At 39.5% G+C, this 11,332-nt stretch overlaps 2 protein-coding genes across 2 annotated transcripts; both read left to right on the top strand.

Annotated features, from left to right (window-relative positions):
- Positions 1-3,044, top strand: LOC121744828 (protein transport protein Sec61 subunit alpha-like). The gene is made up of 7 exons (XM_042138488.1): positions 1-126; positions 552-924; positions 1,047-1,274; positions 1,399-1,753; positions 1,842-1,966; positions 2,147-2,282; positions 2,559-3,044. Exons 2-7 carry the CDS (start codon positions 581-583, stop codon positions 2,796-2,798), a joined length of 1,428 nt encoding a protein of 475 aa, XP_041994422.1. The 5' UTR covers positions 1-126; positions 552-580; the 3' UTR covers positions 2,799-3,044.
- Positions 3,045-7,454: 4,410 nt separating this feature from the next.
- Positions 7,455-9,075, top strand: LOC121743911 (protein GRAVITROPIC IN THE LIGHT 1-like). Its single transcript, XM_042137297.1, has one exon. The coding sequence runs from the start codon at positions 7,582-7,584 to the stop codon at positions 8,935-8,937; it is 1,356 nt and encodes a 451-aa protein (XP_041993231.1). The 5' UTR covers positions 7,455-7,581; the 3' UTR covers positions 8,938-9,075.
- Positions 9,076-11,332: the final 2,257 nt, after the last annotated feature.

The raw sequence follows: 11,332 nt of genomic DNA, 5'->3' as shown, positions 1-11,332 counted from the left end.
AGTACTCCGTATTAGAGTTTCTCAACGCAACCAAAAACCAAACACGTTGAAAACTTCAAACTCTGGTTGCTCGAGGCATTCCGCCTCAAGTCTACCTACTTTCAAATTCAGATCTCTTGTTTAACGGTGAGTTTCGCTGCATCAATTTCCACTTTCTCGCTTGTTGCGGGGCATCTGTAATTGGTCTTCAATTGATCTGTTTCGTTTTTGCACTTACCTCTTTTTGGTTTATCGGTACATTCTTTTTATAGGGTTTTTGAGTAGTGAGGTGAACTAATTGTTCCGGATTTTAGAGTTTTCGAACTTGAGATTAGTTGTTTATAGATCTAATCCGCGTGTGCCTGATTTATCGAAAGTCAAAAGGTATTCGCGATTATTAGGAACCTTATCGAGCAGAATTTTGTTGGTATTGGACAATTTTATTGTTTCGATTTTACTTGCTCATTATGCCAGTTTTGAATTACGTTTGTAGCTTGTGGTATAACGGTTTGGACTGAATTATATTGAAGAGGCACGGCTCATTTTTCCATGTTTGTAATGATGTCTCGCAGGCTTGCGAGTTTGTGTTCATCTCTGAAAGATGGGAGGAGGATTTAGGGTGTTGCATCTTGTGAAACCTTTCCTTTCGTTTCTGCCCGAAGTTCAAAGTGCGGACAGGAAGATCCCCTTCAGAGAGAAAGTTATATATACTGTGATTTCTCTTTTCATATTCTTGGTGTGCAGCCAACTTCCTCTGTATGGCATTCATTCCACTACTGGAGGTGACCCTTTCTACTGGATGCGTGCTATTCTGGCATCAAGCCGTGGAACTGTCATGGAGTTGGGTATCACTCCCATTGTCACATCTGGACTGGTGATGCAGCTCCTGGCTGGGTCTAAAATCATTGAAGTTGACAACAATGTCCGTGAGGACCGGGCACTATTGTAAGTTATTCATTTTGTGCTTTCTGCCAGTTATTCACACAGTGGTCATCCCTTCTTGTCCAATTGGTACATATATATTGGAGGCATCTGCTTTACTCAGTTTAATCTTGTTTTTGCCTCAGAAATGGTGCTCAGAAGCTTCTCGGTATCTTGATTGCTGTTGGCGAGGCTGTTGCTTATGTACTCTCTGGAATGTATGGAAGTGTTGGTCAGCTTGGAGTGGGGAATGCTATCTTGATTATTCTGCAACTGTGTTTTGCTGGTATAATTGTGATTTGCTTAGATGAGCTGCTTCAAAAGGGTTATGGTCTTGGTTCTGGGATTTCCTTGTTCATTGCTACCAATATCTGGTAAATAACTGAACTTTAATTACGTGTTTTACTTGGTTCAATTGATAGGAGTCTAGGAGTAATTGTCCAGCAATTTAGCTGTTGGTAACTAAATGCAATAAACTTTTATACTTTCAATTTGCAGTGAAAGTATTATCTGGAAAGCATTCAGCCCTACAACTATCAATAGTGGCCGAGGTGCTGAGTTTGAAGGGGCTGTCATTGCATTGTTCCATTTGCTTATAACTAGAACTGATAAAGTTCGTGCACTTCGAGAGGCATTTTACCGGCAGAACCTTCCAAATGTGACCAATCTTCTTGCTACCGTGCTGATCTTCCTCATCGTGATATATTTCCAAGGTTTTAGAGTGGTGTTGCCTGTGAGATCTAAAAATGCTCGTGGACAACAAGGCTCTTACCCAATTAAGCTTTTCTACACCTCCAACATGCCCATTATTCTTCAGTCTGCCCTTGTATCCAATCTTTACTTCATTTCTCAGGTAAGCCTGATTATAGTTACTGATTTTCTTAGTTTTATTATTGCCTCTCTTGAACTTCATTTCTTCACTTTATACTGCCATAATGCAGTTGTTATACAAGAAATATGGTGGAAATTTCTTGGTCAACTTATTGGGCACATGGAAGGAATCTGGATATTCTGGTCAATCGATTCCAGTTGGCGGCCTTGCTTACTATGTCACTGCTCCATCAAGGTAATCTTTTGAAGCTGTTGGTGGCTCAAACATGTCTCTTCAGTGTTATGTGTCAAGAATAACCTTTTCCAGTGTTCAAGTTTAGGGATCATTAGAAAGCCATAACCTCATGTAGTATGTGAGACCCATTTTACTGTTAAGTGCTTATTGATCTTTGTTTTCTCCACCATCTTTTTACAGCTTAGCAGATGTGGCAGCAAATCCTTTCCACGCACTTTTCTACATAGTATTCATGCTCTCTGCATGTGCCCTGTTCTCAAAGACCTGGATTGAAGTTTCTGGTTCCTCTGCCAGAGATGTCGCCAAGCAGCTCAAGGCAAGAATTTATAAACTATGAACTCATAAAAATACATACAACATATTGGGGGCCTACATAAAATGCCTATAATATGAATTTCAATTTGCTTAATGCTTTAATCCCACATTTCAATCAACTTTTTCTCTATGATCATGATTGTGCTTTATAAAATAAAATTCATTTTACTCATACCCTTTCCATTAATTCGACCTATTTTCTTAGCACCATGAATGCTGCTACGACATTCCGTAAATGCCTTACTGATATTATGCATTCCTGCTGATATTTGTGCAGGAGCAACAAATGGTTATGCCTGGCCACAGGGATTCAAATTTACAGAAGGAACTCAACCGCTATATCCCAACCGCTGCAGCTTTTGGAGGAATGTGCATTGGTGCATTGACTGTGTTGGCTGATTTCATGGGTGCCATCGGTTCAGGAACTGGAATTCTTCTTGCCGTGACAATCATCTATCAGTATTTCGAGACGTTTGAGAAGGAGAAAGCAAGCGAGCTTGGTTTCTTTGGCTTTTAAGCCATAGGCCACCACTTTCCGTATTCCTCAACCGCTATGGATAGGTTATACTGCACAAACTGGAGCTTCCAAAATTTTAAAGCAAAAAACCACTTTGTAATTGTAGTAGTAGTGGTAGTATTTATTTTTCCCTCAAGACAGATTTCAGAGCGAAGACGTCCCCAAGTTTTTCTATTTAGTCTTGTATTAGCTTGAAATTTTCGGATACTTTGGTATCTTTAATTTTAATACAGTATATTTTCTGGATTTTGGGTATCACTCCCATGGTTACATCTGGACTGGTGATGCAACTCCTGGCTGGGTCCAAACTCATTGAAGTTGATAACAATGTCCGAGAGGACCGTGCACTATTGTAAGTTACTTAATTTTGTGCTTTCTATTCAATTTCTTCACACAAATATCAAAACTATCTTGATTCAATTGGATTGTGTTTTTGGCCTCAGAAATTCAATTAGAAAATTCATTAGAAAATATAATTTCTGATAGTCGAAGGACTGATTTGCAATTTTTGAAACTCCTTAAAAAACTGTTAAATTCAGTTAAGAAATGGAAGAGACGCAATGCTTCGTGAAGAGACGCGATGTTTCGTTTCCGGCCGTATTTATAGAATTTTCGGAAAAAAAAGCAAATAATCGGGACGTCCGCGCGGACGTCCGTGGGGGTCAACGCAATGGCGGACGTCCCGGGAACGCCGCGGAACTCCGGTGTCCGCAGCGGACGTCTGTATCCGCGTCACCCTTGCACAATGGCGGACGTCCCGCGCAGAAGTCTGGCACGCCGGTCGAACGTCCGCCGGGACGGGTGTCATTGCGGATGATCTTATTGAAATTTGCGGCGTATCCTTTTGCAGTAACATATCTATATTTTTGAGTCAGAAGACGACAAATAATTGAATAAAATTTTGGCATTGTGTCGTTGTCGCGTAGTTGACAACAGACAACGCCACAACAACCTTTTTGCTTTTATTTTTTTACCTTCTTTGTTTATCTCTGAGTCTCTATTTAATTTATCTCTCCCTCTATTTTTGTTATAAATCAAAAATAAATTATACTAATACTTAAGTATTAGTAGGTTATAAAAATTAAATACTTATTAGATAATGAGACGTACTCCCTTCGTCCCACAATAAGAGTCACGCTTTGTCTTTTTGGTTCGTCTCACAATAAGAGTCACACTTCATTTTTATTATAAATGGTAAGTAGACCACATATTCCACTAAATCACTTCACTCACATTTTATTATAAAACCAATACAAAAACGTGGGTCTCATATTTTACTAACTTTTCCAACTTATTATTCTTTATATTTCTTAAAAACTGTGCCACAATCAGAATGATTCCTATTGTGAGATGACGGAGTAGATGACTAACGTTTGTAGGGTACATAATATGATTAAAAAAAAAAAATACTGTTAATCCTATGTTATCATATACTGCCATTTTGAAATTTGAGTTCTTACACTTTAATGTAGTTCGGCCCACAAAATTTTCGACTTTTCATTTAGAATCACATACCTTTAAATAAAACTCATTTATTATTCTTTTCCTTCGCTTATAATGCTAATTTAATACTTTTTTCATCTTTTAAAAATATAAACTTTTGAAATAAAATTTGTGCATCCTTGGATGCAATGGTGTGTCTATATTTTTTTAATTTGGAATACAATAAACAATTACTCCCTCCGTCCCCATTTAAGATGACACGTTTTCCTTTTAAGTTTGTCCCAAGTAAGATGATACATTTTTTTTGGAAACTTTCTCTCTTCAATTAATATACTCAACCACTTTTTCCCACTTCAATTAAAATATTCATCTCTCTTTCTTTCTCTATTTTAATAATTACACACACCTTTTCTCTCTTCAATTAAATACATTAGGGCATCCGCAATGGTGCGGATGTCCCGGCGCCCTTCCCCGCGGAATTCTCACTGCCACGTCATAAGGATTTCCCACTGCTCTGCCACATCATAAGGACTTCCCACTGCACAGTGTCGGAATTCCCCTGCGGAATTCCCGACGGAATTCCCACATTAAAAAAAATCACAAATTCACAAATTAACCAATTTCCGGAAGTAAACAAGTTACGGAATTAAAATTTCGACACAAATAGGGAAAAAATTCCATTAACAAAAGAAAAGAACATTTCACAAAATTAAAAAAAAATACATTTCAATAATTAAAAACTATATCAACGACGACCCCTACGCTGCCACACTTCTTCGATAATATCGTTCTGGAGTCGAACGTGAGCTTGTTTTTGGTGCATGTCGGCAAATGCACGAACTCGCTCGACGTCGTCATGAGGTATCCCCATGCGTACATTGCTCGTGGCCACGCCGTGGCTTGGACCCTCAGCGTCAACATCATCATTGGCCCAATCGGTCAGTGCTGGGCCTTCATCTTCGACGATCATGTTGTGCATGATAATACATGCGTATATGATGTCGGACCGTTCACTGCCGCCCATCGAGCTTGGAGCACACCAAATGCCCGCTCCACATCCTTGCGCGCTGCCTCCTGACGTTGCGCAAAGTATACCTTCTTCTCATCCGTTGGGCATCTGATTGTCTTCACAAAGACGGGCCACATCGGGTATATTCCATCCGCCAAATAATAGCCCATGTTGTGCTGGTTGCCGTTGGCGACGAAGTCGACGGCTGGACCGACACCCATGCATTGTTCGTTGAAAAGGGACGACGATTGGAGGACGTTGATGTCGTTGTTCGCCCCGGCTACTCCAAAATAGGCATGCCAAATCCACAACCGGTAGTCAGGTACCGCTTCAAGGATCATCGTAGGATTCTTAGCCTTGAAACCAGTAGTGTACAGCCCTTTCCAGGCAGCGGGGCAGTTCTTCCATTCCCAGTGCATACAATCTATGCTGCCCAGCATCCCCGGGAAGCCGTGCTGAGACCCGTGCATATCCAGCAGAGCCTGACAATCTTCGGGGGTAGGCTTCCGAAGATATCTATCCCCGAATATCTCCCTCACGCCCTGACAAAAATACTTCAAGCAATCGCGGGCTGTCGACTCGCCGATGTGGAGGTACTCGTCGAACATGTCCGCCGCACCTCCGTACGCCAACTGCCTGATTGCGGCAGTGCACTTCTGGATCGGCGTGTGGTCGGGTTTACCCGCTGCATCCTCCCGCACCTTGAAATACCCGTATCGACGCTGCAAAGCGCCAACGATACGCATAAACAGCGGTCGATGCATCCTAAACCGTCGTCGGAATAGGTTCTCCCCAAACCGTGGCTCCTGCGCAAAGTAGTCATCGTACAACCGACGGTTGGCCGCGAGATGGTCGCGGGATACTATAGTGTGACGATGGATGGGTTGAGGCACCACCGGCGCCAAGGCCGCTTGTTCCTCTCTCGCTGCGGCCTCCCGCACATGTGCCCAAATCCGAGCCATAGGGTCTTCGTGATGGCCACTACCACTACCAGCCATTACTATTATATAAAAGAAATTTAGAGAGAGAGAAACCTTGTTAAAACAAGTGGTGCGAATGAAGTGAAATTAAATGAGCAGTATATATAGACATTACAAAAATAAATAAATAAATAAATCGGAATTCCGCAAGAGTCGATGCAATGGTGGACGTCCCTGCGGAATTCCGTGCGGAATTCTGCGGAAGGCCGCGGACCTGCGACGTCCTCAGCTGAATTCTGTATCCGCGCCATTCGTGCCTAATGGCGGACGTCCGCCACAGAATTCCGGCAAATCCGTGGGAATTCCGCGGCCAAGTCCGCCATTGCGGATGCTCTTAGCCAACAACTCCTAAAATTCTGTGATGGCTAAGAAATATGTCATCTTAGCCGGGACGGAGGAAGTAAATAATATATTGACATCGTATTGTTATTGAATAAACACGAGATAATTAACAAATACATAATCTGATTAATAGTAGTATGTTATTAGTTTATGCTACTATTATGAAATTAGGATTATTGTTATTGAATAAACACGAGATAATTAACAAATACATAATCTGATTAATAGTAGTATGTTATTAGTATATGATAACCATTATGAAATTAGGATTTTCAATTCATGACATTCTTTTATTTTTAGTTCGACTAATAAGAATATGCACTTTTTATTTATAAATACTACCTATAAAATAAAACTCATTTATTACTTATTTCATTCACTCATAATATATTTTAATAGTATTAATTACTAATATTAGTACATTTTAAGGTAAGATTTATTCTCCAGTACCCATACCACTCCAATCATCTTTTATTAAAATTTGTGGCGCACACTTGAATGAAGTCGCATATCTATAATTTCGATTCAGAATACGACAAACAATTAAACAACACTTTGACATCGTGTTGTTGTCGAGTAATTGTCAGCAGACAGCTTCGCGACAAATTTTTACTTTTAATTTTACCTTCCCTCCATATCTCTCACTCTCTATTTAATTCCTATCCCCCTCTATTTTTGTTGTGGATTAAAAAAAATGGAATATACATAAATGTTAGTAGTAGATAATAAAATTTAGGGTACATGATATAATAAACAGTTAATAGAATTGTAAAATTAAAGATAATAATATGTAGAAAAAGTATAAAAATAAATAAATCTGAGTGTGTTAAAGTTTAAAAGAAGCGATTCCAAAAATGAAACCAGCAAAGAAATGAGAGAGTAGAGTAGAGATAAGTTCGACTGTTGTCGTCTTCTCCGAGCATCCGCATTACTTTCCCGCCATATACATCCCAATTCACCTACCCAAACTAATCCCCTTCTCTCTCCCCATTTACTACTCCCTATATCTATGTATTGTATCCCTCTTTTCCATTTCATCTTCCTCTCCTTTTCCATAAGCTTATTCCATCAATTCGATCCTGCAATGGAGCCACCATCCCGCCCCAAAAGCAGAATCGCCCAAACTCTCTCAAGACTCATCAGCTGCTCAAGAATCCGCTCCAAGAAGCCACAAGAAGACCTCCAACGCTGCGATTCCCATCACTCCGACGAGGAAGATGCCAACCAGGAGGAGGAGGAGTCCTGCGCCCGCGCCGCCATGGAGGCCTTCGTCGCGAAGCTATTCGCCTCCGTCTCCGCCGCCAAGGCGGCTTACGCCGAGCTCCAATTGGCTCAGATCCCGTACAACCGCGACGCGATTCGGTCCGCCGACCAAGCCGTCGTCGATCAGCTGAAGGCGCTCTCCGACCTCAAGCAGCGCTACGCGAATCAACAGATCGATTCGTCGCCGCCGCACGAGACGCTCATGCTGGGGAAGATTCAAGAGCATCAGTCGCTGGTGAAGACCTACGAGATCACCATGAAGCAAATGCAGGCCGAGATCGACGCCAAGGAGGCCCGAATCGCGTCTCTGCAGAACCACCTGCTGAAATCCGTCGAGATCGAGAGGAAGATGAATGCAAGCGGATCCATCTCGATTCTCGACGGAATCGGATTCTCCGACGTCAGCCATAACGATTTCGCACTTGTTTTGCACTACTTGTTGAAATCGGTGCGCGGATTCGTCAAGCTTCTGATTCGCGAAATGGAGTCGGCGAATTGGGATATCGACGCCGCCGCGGATGCGATCCACCACGACGTCGTTTTTAAAAAGAGCGATGATAGAGCCTTCGCGATTGAATCATTTGTCTGCAGAGAGATTTTCTCCGGTTTCACCTCTCCCGGATTCGGCGACGAGATACATGAACATGACCGCCGCCGTTTTTTCTTCGATCAATTTAGGGTTTTACGGTCGGTGAGTGCGATCAATTTCGCGAAACAAAGCCCTAATTCGTTGTTTGGGAAATTTTTGAAATCGAAATACCTTGAGGTGGTGCACCCGAAGATGGAGTCCTCGTTTTCCGGCAATCTGTACCAGAAAGAAATGGTGGATTCTGGCGAGTTTCCGGAAACGGATTTCTTCAAAGCGTTTGCTGAGATGGGGAGGAGGCTCTGGCTGCTGCATAGCTTGTCGTTGTCGTTTGAGTGCCATGTCAGCGTATTTCAAGTGAGGCGCAATTCAAAGTTCTCTCAAGTGTACATGGAAAGCGTGACGGATGAGCTGGTTTCTGGCGAGGTACTCAGGGTGGCGTTCACGGTGGTTCCTGGTTTTAAGGTCGGGCAGACGGTGGTGCAGAGCCAGGTGTATCTGAGCCGCCTGAATTGAGGAATACTACAATAAAGCGGCGCGGGCGAGAAGCGGTGGCGCGTCGATCAGAGGGGGGATGGCGGAGTCTAGTATTGGTGTTTGATGCACAAAAATTAGAGAATTGGGCCATTTGTATGGAATAATTAATGTGTTGCATATAATTTATTCAAAATATATACACAAGAACATTATTATATCTTTCCCTATTATTCTCTCTCTTTATTTGTGTGTATAACATTATTATCTTTTCCTATTATTCTTTCTTTTTATTTGTGTGTGCTGAGAGCATTTTAACAATTTATACTAAATTCAACTTATTTTAATGTAAATGTCTGATTATGATTTCACTCCAACCATTTACAATAAACTCAAACTTAAAAGTATTAAATTATATTATGCATTTTTTATTCACAAAATTTGAAAAAAAAATTATTTTAGTGAAAACCTAAAAATAGATATTTTTTACTCAAAAACCAAAAAATGAGATTGTTTTTGGAGTACCATTGGGCTAATTATCTATCCCATTTTAGGTTTTAGTGTGCCATTAGAGATAGTCTGAGATAGGTTCGATTATTTTTCCTTTTTGAAATATGCGCCTGTTCTTTGGAACGTACTCCTTAATTAATACTCCTACTTAATATGTAGTACTTCCTCCGTTCCTAATATTTTCTTGTTAGTTGATCCGACACAGATTTTAAGAAATGTAATAGAAAGTGCGTTGTAAAAGTTAGTGGAATTTGAGTCATACTTTTATATATTAGTTTTATGGTAAAATGTGAGTGGGAATGAATTAGTGGAATGCATCGTCCATTATAAAAGATGGTAGTAAAAGTGAAATGTGACAAATTTTTAGGACGGACGAAAATGAAAATAAGTAACAAATTTTCTGGGACGGAGAGAGTAGTAGTTAATATTCTAAATATTCTCGACTTTTTTTGGTAGTATTATTTATTTTATATTCTTTACAAAGGTAAGCATAGGATGGTTTTCTAGAAGAAAATTGAAATACACTTGGCCAGAGCTAATAGTGAATGGGGAAAGGAAAAAGACCGCAACGGAAAAGATTAATTTTAAAAACTGAGTAATAATAAAATCGATGCTTTTGCACATTTAAATAGTACTAGTACAAATCAAGAACCAACTTTCTAGCGTATAAAGATAAATATTCTCTTATTTAAGAAAAAACTCATAAAGCTGCAGTTGTGGATTGAATAATCTTTCTTGTACATCGGCAGTAATTTATAAGATTCGAATATATAACTCGCGATCTCGTATGACGACGATGACGTGCAATGTAATTGATAGTAGTAATATACTTATTTCATTGATAATGAATAGATCAACTTTGAATCTAAGGAGTGTGGCCGAGTGGCACGAGACTTGTTCATCCTTAACCAAAATATCAAATAGTCAACAAATTGATCTTTGCCTTTGCTTATAAAGTACTTCCTCCGTCCCGCACTACTTGCACTTATTTCCTTTCTGGGCGTCCCAAGTTATTTGCACTCTTTCCATTTTTAGTAACAATTTATACCTACAGCCGTAATTGTTGACTTTGTCTATCACTCATTCCTTAATCTTCGTGCCCAAAAGGAAAGGTGCGAGTAGTGCGGGACGGAGGGAGTAGCTTTAAATCCTTAAACCAGCTGTCCCACTCATTAAGGTGCAACAAATCAGTGCTAGAAATAGTCACTGATTCACGGTGTCTATTAATGAATATTCTTGGTAATTAAAATAAAAATCAAAATCAAAACTTAAATTTAAATTAGAAAGAAAGCATCCAACTAAAGGCCCAATTTCATCGCCCTTTTGAAAATAGGCCCAATTCTATCAGCACCTTTCTTACTCATTTTTACTTAACTGACAAAATATTACATTATTAATAATTTTAAGATTTTATAAATGTGCTGGTATTTACTCAATGAGAACTATTTCGCATATATTTTTATTATTATTATTTTTATGAGAAAAATTTAGTGTAATTCCTTTATTTTTTTCCCTTTTATTTTATTTGCCTCTGCTGATTTTGCGTGTATAATCATTAATTATTTCTAGTCATTCTTTGGTATATAATTAATTTCCCAAGTATGTTTGACTTTTTTTTTGGTTATTTTCACTTTTAAATTCATGTATTTATTTTCTCTTCTTTAAAACCAATAGCTAATAGTGAAAGTGGAAAAAAAGGGAACTATAAATAAATAACCGCATCCGTCCCATAAATAAATGGATTTTGGGGACGGCATAAGTTTTAGAATTCTTACCAAATTGTTAAAATATGAGAGAGATAGAAAGAAAAAGTGATTAGAGTATTGTTAATTGATGATGAAGCTCATCTCATAAAATATAAAAGTTTATCAAAGAAAAAAATTAACTATTTTTATGGACAAACCAAATTTAAAAAAAAAAACAAAAA

This window comes from Salvia splendens, chromosome 8 (assembly GCF_004379255.2).
Source record: "Salvia splendens isolate huo1 chromosome 8, SspV2, whole genome shotgun sequence".
NCBI lineage: Eukaryota > Viridiplantae > Streptophyta > Magnoliopsida > Lamiales > Lamiaceae > Salvia > Salvia splendens.
This window is presented reverse-complemented; position numbering and strand designations above follow the sequence as displayed.